Source organism: Macaca fascicularis, chromosome 3, assembly GCF_037993035.2.
Source record: "Macaca fascicularis isolate 582-1 chromosome 3, T2T-MFA8v1.1".
In the NCBI taxonomy this organism is placed as follows: domain Eukaryota; kingdom Metazoa; phylum Chordata; class Mammalia; order Primates; family Cercopithecidae; genus Macaca; species Macaca fascicularis.
In genome coordinates this window covers 130,958,298-130,983,921 of record NC_088377.1, presented here as the reverse complement: position 1 = coordinate 130,983,921, position 25,624 = coordinate 130,958,298, and the positions used below count along the sequence as shown (strand labels likewise).

Genomic DNA, 25,624 nt, shown 5'->3' with positions numbered 1-25,624 from the left:
AAGTTGATGGAGAGCAGTAATGTTCCTTAATGCAGACACTTGTACTTGGTAGACAGATTCACCCAAGTTTGCATATTATAATTCCAGCCACCACACAATGAGTGAGTGAATCTTTCTCACAATGTCACTAACTCTAAGTCTCTGTCTCTCATCACATCCTATACTCTCACACCACCCCTGAGCCCTAGGGGACATGATGCCTACCCGATCCTGCCTGGCTGAGAGAAGGATGGTATATTTTCTTACACTAGTCAAGTGAGACAAAATTTCAAGCTTTCAAACTGAAATTTTTACTAACCAACTGAATGAAAAGAAAGTCAAAAGAATAAAAGTGTGGAATTCAGTGAGCACAGATAAAAGTAGCTTCAACAATCTCAGTAATGAGACTTTGACCACATGGGGGAGCTCAATCTAGCATGGTTAAACTAATTGTCAGACAGTGCTTACTTAACATTGGGTGAAAAATCAGTGAATAATTAGGTGAATAACTTTCATCCATCTGGCATCCTCAGTCTGCCTCATGGAACATAAAGTATATTTTACATACAACTATATTATCCACCTTAAGTCTTTTCAGGTCAAATATCCAGTTTCTTTCATCATTCTTCTAATAATATAATTTCTAGAATGTATGAATCTGGTCAGCTCCATCTGAAGTGCTACAATTTGTTAATATTCCTCTAAACTGTGACCAAATGGAACAAAGATTTTTCAGGTGAGCAGGATCAATGTAGTCCCTCTCATTTTTAACATGCATTCTGCCAACACAACCTTAACTTCATTAGTTTCATTATCAACCATTTTTCTTTGTTGCTTATATTTAGTTGCCTTTCAAGGAAAATGTCAGGGATGCTTTCTGAAAAAGAATAGCAGATCCTGACATCCAGGAACTATCCTGGTACTATCAGGTCAAAATTCTATAGATAGACCCAATACCCCAACTTTGGTTTCTAATATCATTCTCCAGTAAAACGAGCCAGGGCTTCTTGGAGAAATGGCTAATTCTAAGGATGGGGCAGAAATATATGAGTCTGGAGCATCTTACTGAGCTCCCAGTGGCCAAAGCTGGAATGATTTGAACAAATCAATAATGTAGGTTTGGATTATAAACCAAAGTATAAACAAATGTTCAAACTCCATACTGATATAAATAAATGATGAAAGGAAGGAAAAAAGGAAGGAAGGGAGAGAGAAAGTGGGGGAAGCCTCCATACAAAGAATTCTAAATGATTTATGTAGATATTCCCTCCTCAAGAAGGTAGAAGATAACTACCCATTCTCAAGTATGGGTTATGCTTAGTGACTTCTTTCCAGAGGATATAATATAGAAAGAAAGTGGAAAGAAACTTTACAATGGAGAAAATTGGCAAACACTACCTTAGCCAAGATTAAACACCATCAATGGCAAGTCACGTCAATGACATGTGCCTTTGATATGACGTGTTGAGTATGATTTACCTCTGTGGTCTTCATCCCAAAAGCTTATAATACCAGTCTAACAAATACATCAGGCAAACCCAAATTGAGGGGCATTTTGCAATATACCTGACCAGTACTCAAAATTGTCAAGGTCATCAAAAACATGGTCTGAGACATTGTCACAACCCACAGAAGCCTGAGAAGACATGGCAACTCAGTGTAACATGGGATCCTGGAACAACAATAACAAAAAAGGAGCTTAGGGGAAAACTACTGAAATCTGAATAAAATGGGAAGTTTAGTTAATATTGTATTGGGTTCAGCCTATTAGTTGTGACATATATAATATAAGATATTAACAATAAGAATAAACATGGGGCCAGCACAGTGGCTCAGGCCTGTAATCCCAGCACTTGGGAGGCTGACTTAGGCAGATCACTTGAGTCCAGGAGTTGGAGACCAGCTTGGGCAATGGAGTGCAATCCTGAAATACAAAAATTATCTGGGAGTGGTGGTGTACACCACACCTGTAGTTCCAGCTATTTGGGAGGCTGAGGTAGGAGGATCAATTGAGCCTAGGAGGTTGAAGCTGCAGTGAACCGTGATTGCATTACTGACACAGCAAGACCCTGCCAAAAAAAGAAAAAAGAAAGAAAAAGAAAAAGAAAAAAAATGGTGAGAAGTATATAGGAACTCTGTACTATCTTGCAGCTTTTCTTCAAATTTAAAACTATTTTAAAATGAAAAGTTTATCAAATGTACAAGAAGAAAACATTAAAAAGTGGGCAAAGGACATGAACAGACACTTTTCAAAAGAAGTCATACATGCAGCCAACAAGCATATGAAAAAAAAGCTCAATATCACTAATCATTAGAGAAATGCTATCAAACCACAATGAGATACCATCTCACACCAGTCAGAATGGCTGTTATTAAAAAGTCAAAAAAATAACAGATGCTGGCAAGGTTGCAGAGAAAAGAGAATGCTTATACACTGTTGCTGGGAGTGTGAATTAGTTCAACCATTGTGGAAAGCAGTGGGGCAATTCCCCAAAGAGCTAAAAACAGAACTACTATTCGACCCAGCAATCCCATGACTGAGTATATGCTCAGAGGAATATAAATCATTCTACCATAAAGACACACGCACATGAATGTTCACTGCAGCACTGTTCACAATAGCAAAGACACGGAATCAACCTTGTCTTTGAACATGCCCATGATGACAGACTGGATAAAGAAAATGTGGTCCATGTACACCATGGAATGCTATACAGCCATAAAAACAATGAGATCATGTATTTTGAGGGAACACGGATGGAGGTGGAGGCCATTATCCTTACCAAACCAACACAGGAACAGAAAACCGAATACCGCATGTTCTCACTTAAGTGGGAGCTAAATGATGAGAACTCATGGACACAAAACGGGGAACAACAGACACTGGGGCCTACTTGAGAATGGAGAGTGGGAAGAGGGAGAGGATCAGGAAAAATAACTATTGAGCACTAGGCTTAGTACCTGGGTGATGAAATAATCTGTGCAACAAACCCCTGTGACATGAGTTTACCTATAGAACAAACCTGCATGTGTACCCCGAACCTAAAATAAAAGTTTAAAAAATAAACAAAAGTTTATTTAAAGTTCAAAAAAGAGTCTGGCCAGGCTTGGTGGCTTATGCCTGTAATTCCAGCACTTTGGGAGGCAGAGGCAGGTGGATCACCTGAGGTCAGGAGTTTGAGACCAGCCTGGTGAACATGGTGAAACCAATCTCTACTAAAAATACAAAAAATTAGCCAGGCATGGTGGCAGGTGCCTGTAATCCCACCTACCCGGGAGGCTGAGGCAGGATAATCACTTGAACCCGGGAGGCGGAGGCTGCAGTGAGCCAAGATCATGACATTGCACTCCAGCCTGAGCAACAAGAGCGACACTCCATCTCAAAAAAAAAAAAAAAAAAGAAAAAATAAAGATTTGATAGAAACAGCAGAGGAACTTTAGGCATAGATAATTATTATCCCTTGTATCATCTTATGAAGAAATATTTGTGGGGTCAATATTAGATCCTTTGCCACCCTTTTTCTCCTCAGCCTTAAGCTCTCTGAAAAATAACTGGTTATGAGCTAAGCCAAATGAGCTCAGCATAAACCCAAAGCTGTGAAACTGAGTCTTTACCATGGTACCACTACAAGAATTGGTGGTTGGTTTGTTTTTTAAAATGATCTCTTGACTGATCTAGTCAAATGATTTTGGATAGGACAAAAGAGAAGTACATATTGTCCCCATTCAGCTTCATTTTGACCACCCTCTTTTTTATCTTCTATTCTGATATCATAAAATTGCTTTTGAATTAGATATTTCAGTCTATCCCCTGCATTGTCCCACTTCAGTGTCAACTCTGTGAGTCAAGGATTACGTCTGGATTGTTCACTAATGTACCCTAAAGCTTAATGAATATTTGTTGAATGAATGAATAATGAACAGAAAGAATAAGTTTTTTTATATGCAGATGACACTATTTGTGCCAAAAACTGGGAGGAATTTACGTTATGTAATCACCATCAAAAAGCTTAAGATAAACTGTTTTAAAACCAGATTGCCCAGTTTAGCAAATGTTCTTATTTTTAACCCAATGTAGTATGTGAATTCAATTAAAAGAACTAGAAAACCATTTTGCCATTAACTGGAAGACTAATTTTATTGATTTAAGCTAAAATGTTTATCATCACTGAAATAAAATTGTCATGACAACTATGAGTGATTGAGGACAACTGGTTGAATAAGTTTTTAGACTAAAATTACATGGTCTTGCTTTACAGCATTGAACTTTTGATCTTCAATCAGTTGCCCAGATTGTAAAAGAGAACTGTTTTTTAAGGAAAACCGTAACACTGCTTCTAGGTACCACTTCAGCTCCTCTGCAGGAAACGAATTCTAGGAGAATAGCTGTCTGGTCATTTTTATGAGAACATTAGCCCTACCCTCCAACCAGTTGATTTTCTGAGCTTAGGGATCCACCCTTAATTGGCAAGATAAGAAGTTTTCAATCTAGGCAATTATTAGCCCTACAATCTCATATTATCTGCTACTCGTGCAAAACTGTTTATATGAAATATTACTGAATGCTATGAGGTCCTTCTTTAATATTGAAAATTCCTAACCTGGGGTTTATGCAGCCCCCTGAAATTACATGCAAAATGTAATTTTATGAGTGTTTATATATAAAATCCCTAATAAATTATCTATATGTCATCAGAATTTGAAAGTGGCCCATAATGTAAAGAATGACCCTCCTTTAATTCAGTTTATTCTTGGATCAAGTCAAACCACCAGACAGCTCGTTACTTGTTCAGTATTATTTTAGCCGATTTTATAAACTTTTTATATTTTACTGGAACCGGATTGTATAAGAGAGAACCTGTCATTGTAAGGATACTTGAAACCAGTGCTGTAAACCGTGGTAGCCACTGTGAAAACCTATGGGTCAGATTTTTATTGATTCTTTGTCCTGGAAAAGTCTGGGCCTCTATTGAACATGTGGTTTGGTTTTTCTTATAAGCATGTGAATCTTGAAACTGTTCATGTGTCCCTCTTCACTATGAGAAGTGGGAAACAGACCAAATTTATAGGCACCCTTTATCAAAGGTATAGGCATTTACAACATGCATTCAAAAAGTATTAATCTAAACCATAACTCCATTGTGTTACTTCCCTGTCTTCATGTTCCATTGTTCCAATTTCCTCCACTACTTCATGTTTTCCTTTTCTTCTTTATATGTCTTTAAAGCTTCACATCTTTTTTGAAATAAGATGTGAGATATAAATTGGCAATATAAAAAACAACTCATCTAACACAAAATTTCCATCAAATTGTACTTTACTAAAACGAAGTTTCTTACTTTTTGTTTATTGTTCCTTTTCCAAAACAAAGACAATAAAAATGAGAACATAAAAAGATTTTAGTCCTTAATGCATAGAAAAATACTTTAATATAGAAGATGGCTTGGTAATGAAATGTACATTTCAGAAACCACACAATATACTACATTAAATATTACTTTTTAGGATAATACTGCCATTAATTTTGGCACAGTTTAAAAGTCAATATTAATGTATAAGATACCTTATAAAATTGGTTACAATTTTATTCCATTGACTATTGTATTAAAAATATATATCACATTTGCCTTTCAATTGATGTTTTCTTTAAAACAAAGACAGCTTCTAAGTAAAATATTATTGAGAAATTACCTGAAAATGTTGGAATAATTCAATAGCAATAAAGCAATTACAACAAAAAATGACCAGTATTAAAGAAATAATTTGGATAACTACTACAAGAAATATTTGATCTCATAAATACAAGTTTTCAGGTCGCTGTCATCTTGCTTGAGGTATTTTCCATGTTTTCTCTTAATGTAATACTCTCATTTTGTAAAATCTAGTCCTGTAAGATTTAAAAGAAGAATTGTTAATATTCATTCCAATATGACTCTTAAGATTTTCTGCTTTTATACAGCCCTATTGAAAAAATGAATTTCAAAAGCCTAAATACATGTCTGATGTTTAAAATTTCTTCAACAAATGTAATATGAATAATTACAGGGTTAAATGGCTTTCTTACAAACTATTCATGGGGAAGCAAGGATAATTTTAATTATCTACCAAAGTGTATTATATTCCAAGATCATTTAGAATTGTTTGTATATCAGAGCTTGTGTGGTTTGTAAATAATATAAAATGAGTAAAAATGAAAACATTTTTACTTTTCATAAAAACATTTTTACTTTTAACATTTTAGGGAAAAAAACTAAATATGGCAAATTTGCTACTTTGTTGGATAACTTGAAAAAATCAGAAGAATTAAATAGTGACTTTTAAAGAAAAGTAAACTGCTATTCTCTTACATACACATTTAAATTACCTCCTGTTATTTTCTGTGGAAAATTATATTTGGGGGGCATCACCTGTCTTCTGCCCATTCCATGAGACCTTGAAAGCAAGCAGTCTACATACATGTCCCAGAAATCCTGAGCTATGTTTAAGAAGAGATTATAATGTCCAGGCCGCTGAGATTTTTGCAAGAACAACATGAAATTCCAAAAAGCATCCACATTGTGCTCTATCTTGAGTTCCTTGAGATCTATCAATGTCAAAGAGCAAGCTTTCCAGCACTGGAGATCAATGTCTTCGGTGATTCCTGGGCTAATGCTGGCAAGCACTCCTTTTTGAAACTCAAAGTCAGCGTTAACCAGATTGATCAGTATCATGCAGCCCAGCTGTAGAGAGAACCATCTTCTTGTAGCAAAACACATATTCTATACAGAAAAAAAATGAGGGAGGATATATTTAACTTAAAAAAGTTATGCAATCACTTGATCTAAAAAACTATAAATACACATATATTTGCTTTTGATCGAGCCAAATTTGCTTACTAGGTATTTGTTAGTTTTTTCTAAGCCACTGATTCTCTCACACCTTCCTTTAGGATGTTGCAGTTCCAGTTTGATTTACAACGTTCTGATGAAGAGACTTTGGGAGTCATTGAAATCCAACACATTTATGAAAATGCAAGGTTCATTTCATCACAGACCTTTAAAACTGGCAGAAACCTTAAAGAGCTTGCGCTCCAACCTTCTCCCTTTACCAATTAGAACAGGGTTCCACAAGTCTTCAGACTCCTGACTGCCTATCCAAGACTCCTGTCTACCACAACACATTTCAACTAAGTGGATCGAAATGTAGTCCTTTCTACATGTAACCATAAGAAGTATTTTGTTGTTGTTAATTGAGATATTATTAACCCAAATGGTACTAGATCTCACAAGCATCGTTTAAGTTTCAAAGTTACTGCTGTTTCCATTTTCATGTATTGAAAAATACTTGTTACGCACTAATGTCCGGTGTATTCCTGGCTTCCCTCAGTTTGTTCAGGAGCTGGCTGGAGAAGATGAACATAGACATACATGAAGTGGCACGAAAACAAAGGCGATAAAAATCTTTCTAATGCCTCTTTGCATGTTTCCTTGCCAACTGATTGTTCGGTAAAATCGGCCCAAAGCACATAAGAGGAAGTTAAGGACTAAGTTGGCATTGAATTGCCACACACCGACTGTTCAAGACTGCTGTTGGAAATGTCCCTTTTACAACACTGACAGCCAACGGGGAGGGATGGGGGAGAACAGATCCAGAACACAGGACTCACCTTTTCTCCCCGTACACCGCCGTCTGCCACCTCCCCAAAAAAAGTTGGGCTGAAGAGAGAAATCACACGAAACAAATCTAAACAGTACATTCAAGTCGTTTCACATCGTCGAAAATTGTGCAAATTCCCCAGACAAAGCTGAAAGCCGGCAGTTTATGACACGTGTTGTATCGGAGGGGCTAGGGTAGTAGAACCAGGGAATTTCTTCCCCCTCAATTTCAGGTTAGCGCCTCGCCCAGTGTCCCCCGCACCAGGTCAGGTCACCTGGGCGCAAAAGGTGGAGCCCACGCGTGAGTCGAGGACCTCGGGTCGACGGCCGACGCGCGCGTCGCGGAGCGGTGTCCTGGGTGCGCTGCGCTCGCTGGGAGGAGGACCGGGCGCCTCCTGCTCAGGAGGACCCCTGCCCTCCCTGGGTCCCGACTCCTGCCAAGGGCGCCCCTGCCCAGCGGACCCACTCCCCGAGGCAGGCGAACTGGGCGAGGCAGCCCTGTGACACCCACCCCGAGCGCTCACCGGGCGTCCGAGCTCGCCCAGCGGAACCGTCTCAGCCGCGTTGCGGTCCGGCGCTGGGAGGCTCTGGCTGGCACTGGCTAACCGCGGGTGGCGCTGCCGGTTCTGCTGCGGCCGGGCGGGGTTCCCGAGACAGACCTGCTGATGGGACCGCGATCCTTTTCTAGAGGCTGATTGAGGGGACAGAGCGTGGGTGGCCGCGCTCTCGAGGCCCCTCCCTGAGCTCCCCCAACTTCCCAGCCTCCAGACCTCCGGGCCCTCTGTGCCCTGCGCCCCTGCCTTGGCGGCTGCTCTTGCCTCTCCTGCCCTCCTCCGACTTTCTTGCTATCCCAAAGGGTGAGGGTCTTCTTCGGTCTCTCCTTCTTACTTTGTTCCTTCTTTTTTCCTAGCTGAGAATACCCATCTCGGCGGTAGTCAGTCCACATACCCAAGTCATCTTCCTCCGCCCACCTATGCTCCACACCGTATTCTCCTACCCAGAGAAAAATTCTCTTAAGGCTGTGGACTCTATAAAAATCTTAAACCTCCCTGAACGGTTCTAATCTCTAGCTAAACACCGTTTATTATTAACACTAACACATACACACGAACAACCATATCCTTGTTCTACCTAAATACACACTCTGGGGGAAAAGTTTCCTTTAGCCCTTCGTGGATGAAGACCCCAGCAAGTACCTTGAATTTCACGTATGTATGTTGTCCATCAATATCAGCCCGAACACATCACTTGGACTATATATGAGTTTAAGTCTATCTGCTCTGCCCAGCAGCGATGATCAGATGGGGCTAGGGAAATCAATCCAAAGCCAGCTGCCTTATCCCCATTTCCCCTCACGCAGGCCACCCTTCTCACAGGTTCTTGAGCTGGGGTGGTGAAATCATGGGGTGAGATGAGTGCCAAACCGAACAGCCCAGTTCCCCAGTCATTGTCCCCGCTAAAGTTCACTTCTCCCAGGACCCACTATTATTCAGAGCTCCACCCTGTTCTCATCATGTCAGTGAAGCTAACGTGGTCAATCATTCGTTCTGCCCTGGCAATGCCTTTCTGCGCCCCTTCTATCTGCAGGACCACCTACTGCACAAAAGAGAACTGAGAAAAGGAGAAGACGTGCTTACTCGGATTAGGTGGGATACACACGAATTCATCTCACACCAGATATTCTTCTGCTCTAGACTTCCAAGTGTTTCAGTCCACCATTAAACATGGACTCTCACAATTAGCAGAGACTCAGAGTGACCTAATCCAACATCCTAGCTGAAACTTGAACAAACCACCCTCCCAAGGAATGTGTCCACCCACCAAAGCCACCCTCCCAAGGAATTTGTCCACCCACCAAAGCTGTTGTCCAATGTGACTTAACCTTGGGCACACGTCTCCACCCCCAAAGGAATCAACCCCTTCCATCTTTGGGATAATGTTGGCCTTTCAATGCTTCCTTCTAAAATGAATTGGCTCCATTTCTCTGTTGAATAACCATGTAGTTCCTGTCTGTCTTTTTTTGCAAGATATACTTTATTTTTCATAAAACTTTTTTATCTGTATACAAGTATTGCAAAGCCTATTGAAAAGTTGTAAAATATAGAAAAATATAAGGAGACAGGTAATAGTTGTCATTAAAATGCATTTTTAAAGAATATTCTAATATTAGAGTAATGTACTAAATAGGAGTACATATTTGGGTTTGATTATTATAACACACACACAGGAATGGTATTCTGAATATATAACTTATATAGAGCAATAATAGAAAAATAAGGGTAATTCACAGAAAAGTAGACCTTAATATTCAGTAAACATGACAAAAAATACTGAAATATTTTAAATTTAGATAGACTTAGTAACAAAGCCATTTCAAGGAAATGATATATTGTCTTCCCCAAATAAAGCTTAACAAAAATTAATTTGATAAAATATAATCTCAGCAATCTTTTGAGAAAATGAACACTTCTTATGCTTTTGATGAGACTATCAGCTGATATAATCACCATGGAAGAAAACTGGCATTATCTGTTTAATCTGAAAGTGATCCAGAAATTCTACTCTTGGTGTCTACCCCCAAGTCAGTGAGAGAAGATATTCTTTATGTGACTGATTTTTCTGAAGAGTCTACTTGCTACATTCAAACAGAATCTGGCAAAATGATGACAAACATAATTTTTAAATCATCATTGGGTAATCAAGAAAGTGAAATCTCCAGGGAAAAAGGGGGTGGAGGGGAAGCATAAATAATCAGAGTAAGGAAAAGAAGGAAGAGAAAGAGAGAAGGAGGAGAGGAAAGTGAGATGTAGATAGTAAATTTAGGCTTTATTAAAACTAGTAAGTATCTACAGTAAAGACTGAGATATAGATATTGAATTTAGACTTTGTAAAGTTGTTAAATATGTATGCTAAAATTTCTTGGGCAATTTCTAAATGACAGAAATAGAGAACAATACTCTTGAACCAGGGAGAATAAAAAATGAATAAGAAAAACAGATTGACAAATAAAAAAACTAATTGAGAAAGCAAGAAGAGAGAAAAAAGCACAGCAAAAGTGACAAGTAGAAAGTGCATTTATAAGATTCAAGTCAACAATCATGATAAATAGTCTGAACTTGTCGATTAAAGGATGGAAGATGTGGTTGGATTTTAAATTCTGCTATGTGCTTTTACAAAAGATACACACACAAGAAATGAGGACAGAGAAACTTGAAAAGAATGGAAATAAACATACCATGAAAATGTTAATTGTATTTTAAACTGACAACTTTATTAATACAAAAAAGCATGATAAAGGAGAAAGGGGAACACTACATAATGATAAAATACTCAGTTCAGAAGAAGATAAAAATATTCTAAATTTAGATACACCTAATAACAAAGCCACCGAATACATAAAGCAAAAACTGACAGAAGTAGAGGGAAATTTTGACAAACTCACTATCATAGTGGGAGAGTTCAACAAGCCTTTAGGTTAAGATGACAAATAATTACTAAATGTGTAGATGATTTGAACCATCAAGTTTATAAGGAACCATGAAACTTGAAGAACACATTCCTCCCATTAGAAAATGAAGCAAGTCTCATGAAATTTAAAGCAAGTCTCAACAAATTTCAAAAACTAGTATCACTCAAACTTTGTTGCCTGACCACAACACAGAAAGTTTAAAAGTCTAAAAAGTGTTTTAAGAAATATAAAAACAAGAACGTAGTTTTTCATGTTTTGAAATTTAAGCAATAAATGTACCTATTTATGCAATAACTTTAAATAATAGATTTTAAAATAAAATACAATGGAAATTATAAAATACTTCAAACTGTGTGATTAAAAAACATTGCATATCAAAACTTGTGAGAAGCCAGTAAGAGAGTCCTTTAAAGGACATTAACAGCTTTAAACACTTGTGCCAAAAGAAGAGAGGCTGAAAATCTGACATGAGCGACAAATGCAATCAAATTTAACAGCTGGTAAAATAGAAAAACAAGGCTCTCAAAAGTTAAGAGATTTTACAAAAACACACATTAGTGAACTAGGGCAAAAAGTTGATTCTTTGAATAAAATAAAGCAACCTCTGATGAGGCTGATAAAGAATATGAAAGGTAGAAAATGATATATATCTACAGATAGCTAAAAAAAAAGATTAAAATTAGATACACGAATACTAAGAACCAACATATACCACGTATTTGAAATTTTAAACGAAATTAATAAATTCCTAGAAAAATATGTATACAACTTGGCTGGGTGTGGTGGCTTACGCCTATAATCCTAGCACTTTGGGAGGCTGAGGTAGGTGGATCATCTAAGATCAGGAGTTAGAGACCAGCCTGGTGAACCTGGTGAAACCCCATCTCTTCTAAAAATACAAAAATTAGCCAGGCATGGTGGCGCATGCCTGTAAGTAGAGTAAAATTTCTGGATCACTTTCAGATTAAACAGATAATGCCAGTTTTCTTTCATGGGAGGCTGAGGCAGGAGAATCACTGGAAACCGGGAGACAGAGGCTGCAGTGAGCCGAGACTGTGCCACTGCATTCTAGCCTGGGCGACAGAGAAAGACTACAGGAAAAAAAAGAAAGAAAGAAAGAAAAAAAAAATCTGTAAAACTCATGTAAGAATAACTACAAAGCCAGAATAGTAATGCTGTTTAAAGACCCTAAATAAGTAGTTCAAAATCTTCCCACTGGAAAAACAAAAAATCAAGCCCATATGATTTTGCAGGGCTACTTTGAAGAATCAAGTACTTCCTGAAAATTAGAAAAGAAGGAAATCTCCCAGACTCATTCTAACAAAATGAGACAAGGACAATCTGAAAAAGAGTAAAGTCACAGGCCATCTTATTAATGATTACAGATAAAAAGTTCTGAACAAAATGTTGACATACCAAATTCAGTAGGACTTACAAAAACACAGCAGTATCAAGCTTGGATTGGATTATCCTCTGGATGCACAGGTAGTTTAACACAGGGGTGCCCAGGCCATAGACTGGTACCAGTCTTGGTCTGTTAAGGACCCAGCCGTACAGCAGGAGGTGAGCTGTGGACCAGCGAGCATTATCACCTGAGTTTCCCTCCTGTCAGATCAGCAGCAGCATTATTCTCATAAGAGCATGAACCTTAGTGTGAACTGCACATTCAAGGGATCTAGGTTGCTGCTCCTTATGAGAATCTAATGCCTGATGATCTGAGGTGGAAAAGTTTCATTCCGAAACATTCCTCCCTGCCCTCCCCACCCACCCCATCTGTGGAAAACTTGTCCTCCACAAAACCTGTCCCCAGTGCCAAAAAGGTTGGGGACTATCGATTTAACATATTAAAATCAATGACTATATTTACCACGTACACAAATTAAATGGGAGGCTGGGCACAGTGGCTCATGCCTGTAATCCTAGCACTTTGGGAGGCCAAGATAGGCAAATTGCTTGAGTTCGGGAGTTCAAGACCAGCCTGGGCAACATGGCAAAAACCTGTCTCTACAAAAAATACTAAAATTAGCCAGGCACAGGGGCACATGCCTATAGTCCCAGCTACTTGAGAGGCTGAGTCCAGGAGGTAGAGGCTGCAGTGAGCTAAGATCACGCCATTGCACTCCAGTCTAGGTAACAGAGCAAGACTCTGTCTCAAAAAAAAAAAAAAAAAAAAAAAATTAAAGGAAAATAAATTGATAAAATTCAACACCCATTCATGATTAAAGAACAAAAAAACACTGTTAGCAAACTAAGACTAAAGGAAATTTTCTTAACCTCATAAATGTTACCCACCAGAACCCTACAGCAAACATCTTTCTTATTGTAAAATATTAAAAGAATTCTCTTTTAAATTAGGAGAAAAGACGTGCATCATCTGTGCTAACATTTAAAATAATACCTGCAAAGAAAGGTTTAGAAAAAAAGTGGGGAGCGGTATAAGCAAAAGAAAGAAAGAAAAAGCAAGAGCAAGAGAAAGGAAGGAAGGGAGAGGAGGGGAGGTGATGGGAGGGGAGGGAAAGGAAAGGGAGGGAGAGGGCAGGACAGGGGAGGGCAGGGAAAGGGAGGGCAGGGAAGGGAAGGGAAGGGAAGGATCAAAACTGTATAGCCTAGCAGAGAGGCAGCAAAGCTCTTGGTGGGCACGGAGCTTGGAAATCAACTGCCTGGGTTTAAGTCCTGCCTTCTGCATTCAGATGATAATTTGTGATTTTGGGCAAGTGATTTAATCTCTTCGTGGTTAATTTCTTTGTGAGTAAAATGGAGATGAAAAATGAACCTGCTTAAAAGGGCTGTTGTGATAAATATTTAGCGTTCTGAACAGTGCCTAGCACAGCATGCTATATGGAATCATTTGTTTAGAAATAATAATAACATAAATTATATTGACAAATTAACAAGTTTTGTTAGGTGGTTGAATATAAGATCAATCTACAAAATCTATTGCATCAACTATATACGAGCAAAAGACCAGAACATATAAATTAGAAAAGAGATACCATTTACAATAGCAATAAGATGTATAAGGAAACTAGGAATATATTTAACATAGGTATGTGAATTCTTAGTGGAGGTTTTAAAAATTTTTATTGAAAGACATTAAAGACAATCTAAATAAAAATAATGCTAATATATGATCTATAAAGATATCTGCCCAAAGTAATATATGCATTTTCAATCAAAATCACAATAGGGTTAATGAAAATGTGATGCTAAAAGTTAAATGGTAAAGCAAAGTCTCAAGATAGCCAAAATTCTCCTAAAGAAGGCCAGGCACAGTGGTTTATGCCTGTAATCCCAGCATTTGGGGAGGCCAAAGAAAGAGGATTGCTTGAGCCCAGGAGTTCAAGACCAACGTGGGCAACACAGTGGGACTTAGTAAAAAATTAAAAAATCAGCCAGGCATTGTGGTGTATGCCTGTAGTCCCAGCTACTTGGGAGGCTGAGGTGGGAGGATCACTTGAGCCAGGGAGGTTGAGGCTACAGTGAGCCATGATCATACCACTGCATGCCAACCTGGGCAACAGAGTGAAACCCTGTCTCAAAAAATAAAATTCTCCTGAAGAAGAACAGTAAGGAGCACTAGTTATTAAACAGGAGGTTATTGGCTCAGGAATAAAGAAATTAAACAATGGACCAAATTACAGACCCTAAAAATAAACCTATCCATTTATAGAAACCCTATATAAGACTCACATTGGATTTTCTTATTTTTTTTTAATTACACTTTAAGTTCTAGGGTACATGTGCACAACGTGCAGGTTTGTTACACAAGTATACATGTGCCATGTTGGTGTACTGCACCCATTAACTCATCATTTACGTTAGGTATATCTCCTAATACTATCCTTCCCTGCTACCCCCACCCCACAACAGGCCCCGGTGTGTGATGTTCCCCACCCTGTGTCCAAGTGTTCTCATTAGAACAGTAGATTTTCAGTAAATAAAGCTGGGAAAACTGGTTATCCATATGGAAAATGAAATTAGATTCCTATGTTATACCATCATAAAAATCAATCCCATGTATATTATTAATTTAAATATGAAAAGCAAAGCATTTGTACTTTAAAAAGAACATCAGAAGAATATCTTTCTGATCTTGGGGTTGAGAGGGACTTCTTACACCAGACACAAATAGTGCTGACCATAAAAGAATAATTAATACATTTGACTACATTAAAATTAATGTCCTGTTAATCACAAGACACTATAAAGATAAAAAATAATTATACTCTGAGAGAAGATATGTTCAGCACTTATAATCACAAATGAATTAAGAGTCAAGATAGAAGACCCTTCCATTGAATCGACAAGAAAAGATAAACACAATAATAGAAATCTTGGCAATAGGCATAAAGAGGCATTTCACAGATTAGGAAACATAAATTATGAATAAATACACATACACATTCATTATTTAATTGCAAGCAGGAAAGTGCAACAGCATTAATGAAAATGTGACTCTAAGGGTTACATGATAAACCAAAAGCCTAAGATAGCTAAAATTCTCCAAAAGAAGGCCAGACTCAGTGGCTGATGCCTGTAATCCCAACATTGGGGAGGCTGAGGCAAGAGGACTGTATGAGCCCAGGAGTTCAAGAACAATCTGGGCAACATAGTGGGGCCATGAGATGTGAACTTGTACCTATCAGGTCAAACATTAAGAAGTCTGACAATATCAAGTGTTGGGGCCTGGGTGTGGTGGCTCATGCCTGTAATCCTAGTGCTTTGGGAGACTGAGGCAGGAAGATCACTTGAGGCTAGGAGTTCAAGACCAGCCTGGGAAAGGCCCCTACTCCACAATTTTTTCTTTTTAACTGGGCTGAGTATGGTGTCATGTGCCTGTAGTTCCAGCTACTTGGGAGGCTGAGGTGGCCAGATCACTTGAGCTCAGGAGTTTGAGGTTACAGTGAGCTATGATCCCACCACTGCACTCCAGCCTGGGTGATGTGAGACCCCGACTCAAAAAATATCAAGTGTCAAGTGTTGGTGAACGTATGAAGAATATTAATCAGGGTTCTCCAAAGAAACAGAACCAATAGGATCTAGCTAGCATATGTATATATTATATTTTATATAAAGATATATATATATATGAAGAGATGTATTATAAAAAATTGGTTCAAGTGATTATGGAGGCTGAGAAGCCCCACAATCTGCCATCTGCAAGCTAGAGACTTAGGAAAGTCAGTGGTATAGCTCCAGCCTGAGTCCAAAGGCCTTAAAATGAGGAAAGCTGACAGTGTAAATTCAAGTCTGGGCCTAAAAGCTTGAGAACCCGGACAGCCAATGGTGTAAGTTCAGTGTGAGAGCTGAAGAAGACTGATGTCACAGCTCAATCAGTCAGGAAGAATCAGTAAATTCTCCCTTCCTCCACCTTTTTGTTCTATTCACATCCTGAGTGAACTGGATGATGCCTATACAATGAATTGGCTGATGGGGAGGGCAATCTGCTTTATTCAGCCTGCCAATTCAAATGCTAGTATCATCCAGAAACACACTCATAGACACACCCAGAAATAATATTTAAACAAATATCTGGGTAACCCATGGCCAGTCAAGTTGATACATATAACTAACCATCACATGAGGCAGTAGGACTCTTGCAGAGTGCTACGAGGAGCATAAATTGGTACAATTCAACTAGAACACAAACTGGTTCCATATTCTAAGTCTGAACAAGTATGTAACTTGCAATAAGTTTTTCAATCTCAGGAATATATCTTGAAGAAATTCTGGCAAATAGGTGACAAGCGACATACCCTAAAGTGGAATATTCATGGCAGCATTGTTCACAAAAGCAAAAACGTGGAAAAAATAAAAATGATCACTAACATAATAGATAAATTAACTGTGATATAACCAACATTGCAAGATGTTATTTGGCAGTGAAAAGGAATAGAGTACAGCTATATGAGTTACAGATTTTAAATAAATGAATTGCTGAAGATATCATTTTTATAAAGTTAAAAGACAAGCAAAATTAAACCATATATTCTTTACAAATACATACATTTGATAAAGCAGTTTTAATAGTAAAGAAGTAATTCACACAAATTCAGGAGAGTGGTTAGGTTTGGATGTACAAGGAAACAAGATCTGGAAAGAATTCATAGAGAGCCTCTACAGATAGTGATTTCATTAGTCTTCTCATGCCTATGGTTTCTAACTATATATGTTAGAATATTTAGAATATGTATAACATGTATAGGATCTGTTAGAATATATTTTTTCTATTATCAAATAATGCATAATAAAACATTTAGAACAATGATAGAAATGACATATTTCAAAGATAGGAAGATAAAACATGGGCCGGGTGTGGTGGCTCACACCTGTAATCCCAGCACTTTGGGAGGCCGAGGTGGGCGGATCACGAGGTCAAGAGATCAAGAGCATCCTGGCCAACATGTTGAAACTCCGTCCCTACTAAAAATACAAAAATTAGCTGGGCGTGGTGGTGCGTGCCTGTAGTCCTAGCTACTTGGCAGGCTGAGGCAGGAGAATCACTTGAACCTGGGAGGCGGAAGTTGCAGTGAGCTGAAATTGCGTCTCTGCACTTCAGCATGGGGACAGAGTGAGACTTTGTCTCAAAAAAAAAAAAAAAAAAAGAGAGAAAAGAAAGAAAGATAAAACATGGTGATTTATCGCATTGATATGAGATGGAGCTAAAACAAAAAAGAATGAATGCTTTCAACATACCTGCTTATGGAGTGACATTGACAAATATGAAAGATTGAAAGGAAGATGATTAGTAGGGAGAATGAATTTGATTTAGGATGTGTTGTATTAGAGTTGATTCTGGATCTTCTGGAGTATGTAAAATTTATCTAGAAATATAACTAGCTTGAGAGGTCTCTGTTTTGACAGAAAATTAGTGCCGCAGTTCGAGATTAGCCTGGCCAACATGGTGAAACCCCATCTCTACTAAAAATACAAAAATTACCCGGGCATGATGGTGTGCACTCGTAATCCCATCTACTCAGGAGGCTGAGGCACGAGAATTGCTTGAACCCGGGAGGCAGAGGTTGCAGTGAGCTGAGATTGTGCCACTGCACTACAGCCTGGGCAACAGAGTGTGACTCTGTCTCAAAAGAAAAAGAAAAAAGAAGATTAGTGCCACCATGACAGTATACATTGATAAAAGAAAGTTCAGATGAATATGAGGACCTATGCCCAAATTTAGGGGCTCATAAACTACAAATGGAATCAATGAAGGAAGAAGGGAAAGAATAATCAGCCTATGCAAACTCCAGGGTGATATAATGTCACAGAACCAAAGAGAGGATGTAGTTGAAGAACCAGAAGACTGCTGTAGGGTCAAACACTTTTGAGAGGGGTAGGAGAATTGAATTTGATATAGATTTTTCATTTGGCAAAATGGAAGAGAAGCAGCAAAACTCAGAAGCATACAACACAAGTTAAAAGAGTCATGATAAATTGATGTAAATGTTCAGATTTTACAGTTGGTTATTTATAAAGTCAAGTGTATTATGTAACAAATCCACCTAATTTATCACCATGGTCCAAACAAGGCATCTAACTAAGCAAATATGTTTTCCAAGCCATGCATTTTTTAATTAGAATTGCCTTCACGAGCAGCAATGTATTCACCATCATCACATTCCTAGAATATTTCTATTATCCCCAGACATCATCTATGAGTTATATCATAGAGCATCTTTTTATCTCTGTCACCTGACCCAACTCTAAAGTTCATTCTACATAATTCAGATTTACCTCTGCAATTGGGTGTCTATATTCACTATATTACTTGACATCAATTTTTGAATGACTATAATATGTTGTCTTTCTTCCATGAGAGCATATAATGCTATCCTACAAGCTTATAAAAATAATGTCTTTATTTCACGTTTTTAAGGACTGGTATATAGTACAAAGGACACAATAAATATTTTTAGCTGATTTCTATTTCATATCCATGCTATTGCCCCCTCTGATGGAGTTTTGTCAGCTTTCCACCAGCCACACCCCTTAATTCAGAACTCCAGTGTTGCCTGAGATTTCCAGGTTTAATCAGACCAGTAGCCTATTCATTTGTCCACATGCTTCCTACTTTCCAATCACTTAGTGCAGTTTTGTCACATTTGTGTTAATCCAACTTCTCCTTTATTGAGCATGCTTCTCCAGGAAATATTGCCATCATCACTCCCCACTAACTCTAGAAGGTCACTCCACACACCATCAGAACATGTTGACTGACTAACGCTGCTGAATACCTACAAAAAGAATAATTTTTCAATTCATTAACTTTTTGACTCAGTATAATGAAAGACATTAATTTGAAACATCGACAATTGCAATTGCCTCTAGTAAACTTTAATAACAATGCATTTATCAAAGTGTGATTCAATCACCTTGGGGAGAAAGCAAGCAGGAAATGAAGTTGAAACAAGTAAGTACCCTTCAGAGAAAACAAGCACTTATTGACAGCTGACTAATTGAAGAGAAAGAGGGCATTCTTTTTTCAGGAACACAGGAGACAAAGATAAACAAAAGACTGTCTCAGAGACAGGAAAAACATAGTTCAGGAGGGAAGTGAAAAAGAGATCACTAGTCCTTACCTCTTCCAAAAAGGATGATTAGTAGAAAATATTTTGTCATTGTTTAAGAACAAGAAATAAAAGTTTATCCTAGGACATAAAAACAAACACAAAAGATTGTATATTCCAGGATCATCATTTTCCTTCTTTGCATAATTTTTAGCGGTTGTTCCAAGGATTGCAATATATATCCTTAATATTTCAGACTACTTAGAGTTAATATTGAATCAATTCATTTAAAATGTAGAAATTTTGCAAGGTATGAGTTCATTTACTCACCTTTTCATCCTTTTTGCTATAGTTGCCAAATGCATTACATTTATACACATTATAAATCCCATGATGCAATGTTATCATTTTCAGTGCTCTTTATTTTTTGCTCCTGGACCTGATTTTCCATCTGGTTGTATTTCTCTTCAACCTGAAGAACTTCTTTGGTATTTCTTGTAGTACGTGTCCACTGGCTACATATACTTTTAGTTTTCTTTATCTGGAAATGTATTTTACTTCACCATCATTCTTTTAGAATTATTTTCACTGGATATAGAATTTAATGTAGTTTTCGGTTTTGTTTCATTCTTTAAAGGTGCTGTTTCACTGTCTTCTGGTCTCCATTATTTCTCTGATGAGAAGACATCAGTCATTCAAATCACAATTCCCTTTATATGTAATGTGTCATTTTACTCTGACAGCTTTCAAAATATCTTTAGTTTTCTGCAATTGCTGACAATGTGCCAGTTGTGTGCAACGAAATTCTGACATTACCTAGAGTTAGGTCAAATTTCACAAGTTAAGGGTACAGTTTTCCATAAGAGCTCCCTTATTTTGTTACAGGTAGATAGGCATGAGCAGGGCAGGTGAGGGCTCTTCCCTAGCCACTAGGAATGTCAGGTGATGGTTCAGCAATTATCACATTGACTCTCTAAAAGCGATACATTGGTAGCCAGTGCAAGGGAGAGGCCATTTCCTGATGTTCCACAGCTACTCCACTGAAGTATTCACTGAATATAGATGCCAGAGAGAAGGAACTTCCTGGGCGTGCACATTAAGGTTTGCTGAGCTTCTTGTTATTTTATTCTTTTTTAAGACAGGGTTTACTCTGTTGCCAGGTGGGACCGCAGTGGCATAATCAGAGCTCACTGTAGCCTCGAACTCCTGGACTCAAGCAATCCTCCTGCCATAGACTTCCAAGTAGCTGGGCGTACAGGCGTGCACCACTACACCTAATTATTTTTAAATTTTTGTAGAAACAGGGTCTTGCTTTGTTGCTCAGGCTTGTCGCGAACCCCCATTGTGTCTTGGAAGTAACTAACTTGTTTTGTCTTTTACTTAGGTGGAAGAGACTTGCCTTGTCTCAGATAAGACTTTGGACTTGGACTTTTGAGTTAATGAGAGAATGAGTTAAGACTTTGGGGGACTGTTGGGAAGGCACGATTGTGTTCCAAAAGTGAGAAGGACATGAGATTTGGGAGGGGCCAGGGACAGAATGAGATTTGGAAGGGGCTGGGGCAGAATAATATGGTCCGGTCCTGTGTCCCCAAGTAAATCTCATGTTGAATTATAGTCCTCAGTGTTGAAGGAGGGGCCTCGTGGGAGATAACTGGATCATGGGGGCAGACTTCTCCCTTACTGTTCCTGTAATAGTGAGTGAATTCTCCTGAGAGCTGGTTGTTTAAGGTGTGTAGCACTTCCTCCTTTGCTCGTGCTCTCTCCTGCTCCACCATGTGAAGATTTGTCTGTTTCCCTTCACCTTCCACCATGATTGTAAGTTTCCTGAGACCTCCGCAGCCATGCTTTCTATACAGCCTATGGAACTATAAGTCAATTAAATCTCTTTTATTCCTAACTTACCCGGTTTCAAGTAGTTCTTTACAGCAACATGAAAATGGACTAATACAGGAAGGAAATTCTGGGGAGCACAGTTGCAGCTGAATTGGAACGGTACAAAATTGCCACAGTCCTGATCTTTACTAAACATACCATGATAAAAAAGAGAGTGAGTAACCCTGACGCCACCATGGACCTATTTAAAAAGATACGAAGTGAGGTTTCAGGAATTTTAAGACCTACAGAATGTAATAGGACAAAATAATTCAATAAACTCAATTTTCTGGTTCTGACCACTTAACAACTCCACCTGAAATTCTCAGACATTATGACTAGTACTAGCACGGCAGTTTTCTTTTCTTTTTTTTCTTTTTTTTTTTTTGGTGGGGCGAGGTGACTACTGTTTTTAATAAAATGCTAGGCTGGATGGCTTTGACTCTGGTAGTTCCTATGTGACTTTGTAAATAAAATGGGCAAGATTGCTCAATTTTATGTCTTAATTCTGCTATAGCCTTTTATATTTAGCCTCATAGTAATGTTCTCTAAGTAACCTTTGTTTGCTTTCTGTTTTAATACTTTAATATCTTGGAAGGGATATGAAATTGATGTAATTATTGGTTTTTCTCCTGTGTGAACTGTAAGTTAATTTCCATACATTGTTTTAATGTCGCTTTCTTTTAACAAAAGAGTTGAGCTTCAAGTCAGTGACAAGTAAATATAGAACATAAAATTTTAAAAAATAACAAAAAGAGTTCATCAGCTAATAAGACACCTTTTTTCTTTGTTAAAAGATAAAACTATATTTCGTCTATGAAAGAATTTTCTGTCAGAAATCTTACATGGCAAGATTGACAACAATAATATTTTTTCTAAGATGAAAAACATTTTCAAATGAGAGATGAACTCCTTAATAAAGACGCAATCAGTCTTGTCAGGGAGAGGATTTACACAGTAAATAAAGAGAAGTTCAAATGTGATATTAATGGCACACAAGAGAGCAGTTCTCATAGTCCAAGATCAGTCCTCAGACATTTACGTGAAGAATTATTATTTCCTTTACATTTTGGAAGCAAAAAGTATAGAAGAGGTAGGAATAAATATCAGTTATTATAATAGAAACGTTATAAAGAGAAAAAAATTCATACTAACATCTTCTCCAGCTCGCCTATACTAAATTATTAACTAAAAAGAGAAATGACGAGTTTCAGATCATGCAGAGAAGCAAGAAAGTACAGAAAATAATGTATCACATTCAATTTCAGCCTCTAATTTCCTATTTCCCCTAAAAGGAAGTATCTCAGGATACTGAATTACAAGTTCTAGCTAACACATCAAGATGAAGCAGATGCTTTATACCAAGTAAGGTGCCAGACCCAAACTCAAATTTTTAAAGGAAATAATCACAGAATTCTTAGACCTCTTACGTTTTCCACTCCCAATGAGAATGGAATAGAGGGTGCCTGATCTCTTTCTTCATGCTCATTAGGATGGGCTGGGACCTCCACCAAGTCTACTGATACTGCTTATTATGTTATTCCTTCAGTGGTAAGGCATAATAACTGCATTCTGATTCATATCCAGGGAAATCAAGAGATGGAGAAATTGGTCCACCAACCACTTTGGTGGTAAAGGAGGAGAGTTTCCTTTGTGATTGGCCCGCACTCCTAAATTTGCCCAAGTAAAATCTACATGAGTGTTTCCCATGACTTGGAGGTGGATTGCGTATGAGGTGAGTTCACCTAGGATTCAGTCCAATAGTGCTACTGAAAGAGATCAAGTGGGCCCTATTCACAAGGATGAAATCTAGGTGTATGCTGGATTGCTGGAGGTAGTAAGAGTGGAGAGATTCTAAAGGCACCACTCAAATAGAGACCTGTTCACTAGGGAACCAGAGGCGAGAGACTTCAATGATGGAACTTAAGTGCCCACAAAAGCACTATGAGAGAGTTAGCCCTAAATATCTGCCAGTTCCAGGAACTCAAATCTGGCCCACCAAAGACAAGTTAAAGTAAGCATTTCCATATTACCTTTCTCTTCTTCCCTCCAATGCTCCAAATCTAGAGTGCCCTGAAGCTATGGTAAACTGGCATCTAAAATCAGCACTAGCTGAAGAAACGACGTAACTTTAAATTGAGAATTTCAATTATTATACAGAAACCAACACTCTAATTTCTGAATCTAGACAGTGTTTTGGGCCTTAAAAGGTCCTTAGGACTGCTCATTATCTAAATGTGAGCAGAAAATCTTGGAACTCAAATTCAATGATAGGTAAAACCTTCCACCACTGAAAAGATTTAAGACATAATGAGAGACCAAAAAAAAAAAAAAGTTTTATTAGGATTTATGCTTAGGGGTTCTTCAATGTAAAAGTAATATAAAAATCACCTTCACATAAACCTTCTAGCAACTCCATCCTATCAGGCTCCCTAGAGAAAACAACTTGTTCTTTACTCTCTCTAAATAAGGACTTACCCTCTCCTTTGTTCATCAGAAACCTTATTGACATTTTGTTGGACCTCAGTGGTGATTGGGAGGTGATGCTTAGGTATAGGCATTTGTATAGGAATACATGCTTGGTGGCCTTTTCCTCCCCAACATTTGTTACATACTGAGGTTTTGGTCTATTTTTTTTTCTTACCAAGAATTAGACTTAAAATTTATATAAAATCAAAAGTTACAGGGATTATACTATCTTTTGATATCTTCATTTTTTCTCCTTTGTTAGCATTTAGGGCATACCCCATCACTCCAATTGCCTCACAAGTAGACATTTCCCAGTCAAATAAGATATGGCCTAAGGAAATGGCACATAAGTATAATTTTAGTGAAATAACAGAAACAAAGTTCTAGTGGGTTGAAGACTAAATGGGAAATACAGAAATGGATATAAGAAATGAATACCAAAATTTCTGGAAGCTCCACAGTAACCAAATGAGGAATTCAGTGCTGTTGCAAGAACTAGATTGAATGAAAAAAATAAAGTTAAAGGCCAAATATAATTATTACAGACCTAATTTTTAAAAATTATGACTCTTTTAAGCACTTATGATGCTTAAAAAATATTTTTAAAATCTGTATTTTTATGTTCTATGTAACTCACGTAAAATGAGTTCTCATTAAACTTCATTTTTACTTATACAACCATGTCTTCCAATAAGTATATGTTCTATACCTTCTCAGAGTATACTCTCTGTTCTGTGTTGTATGTAGAATATACAATGGGAATAATTGTGCTCAATTACTATTCTGTCCAAAGCTGTAGTTTTCTGTCCAACGCTGTAGTTTACCATGTCTAGAGTGATAGTCTATAATACATGCATAGGACAATGACTAACATATTCTTACAATATCTTCTTTGAAGGGGAATATTTTGATTAATTTATGATGTGGTAGTAATAAATACTTAAAATAACACATGAACACACTAATATAAGCACTGATTTCATTATTTTATTTTATTTATTTATTTAAAGACAGAGTCTCACTCTGTCACCCAGACTGGAGTGCATTGGCATCATCATGGCTTGCTGCAACCTCAACCTCTTGGGCTCAGGTGATCTTCCCATCGCAGCCTCACAGGTAGCTTAGACTACAAGTGTGTGCCACCATGCCCAGCTAATTTGTTGTGATTTTGGTAGGGTTTTGCCATGTTGCCCAGGCTGGTCTCAAACTCCTGGACTCGAGAGATCCACCTGCCTTGGCCTCCCAACGTGCTGGGATTACAGCTGTGAGCCATGATGCCTGTCTTTTGTTTCTTATTCATAATATCTAAGAATTCTAATTTGCTGTCAATGGTTATTGCTTTATGAAATCTCAGTAACAAGAAGCAAAGAAAATGAGTTTGGTAAATGAGAATTCTCAATACATTACCAACTTTTCTGCTCAGAAGTCCTCTTGTTTGAACAAACGGGAAGCATTATCATGAAAGTCTCTTCTGATGATAATTCCACTGTCATTCTAACATCTATCAATGATTGAAATAAAGTATAAAAAATGAGAGTAACCGATGACTAATAAGATAGTAGAAGACCCTTAAAATATTTTTATTCCTGTAGTACAGGTGGTTGACAATGGGGGTCTTAAAAAAATGATTCTACTAATTCTCAAGATTTCTAGAAATGCTTCTTAAGAAGTAACCTTTACGTTATATCCTTCAA

The 25,624-nt window shown here is 37.8% G+C and overlaps 1 protein-coding gene across 1 annotated transcript; it reads right to left on the bottom strand.

The window, feature by feature from the left end:
• Positions 1-6,163: 6,163 nt before the first annotated feature.
• On the bottom strand, positions 6,164-6,866 carry FAM237B (family with sequence similarity 237 member B). Its single transcript, XM_074035574.1, has one exon. It carries the CDS (start codon positions 6,732-6,734, stop codon positions 6,315-6,317), a length of 420 nt encoding a protein of 139 aa, XP_073891675.1. The 5' UTR covers positions 6,735-6,866; the 3' UTR covers positions 6,164-6,314.
• Between the last annotated feature and the right edge of the window lie 18,758 nt (positions 6,867-25,624).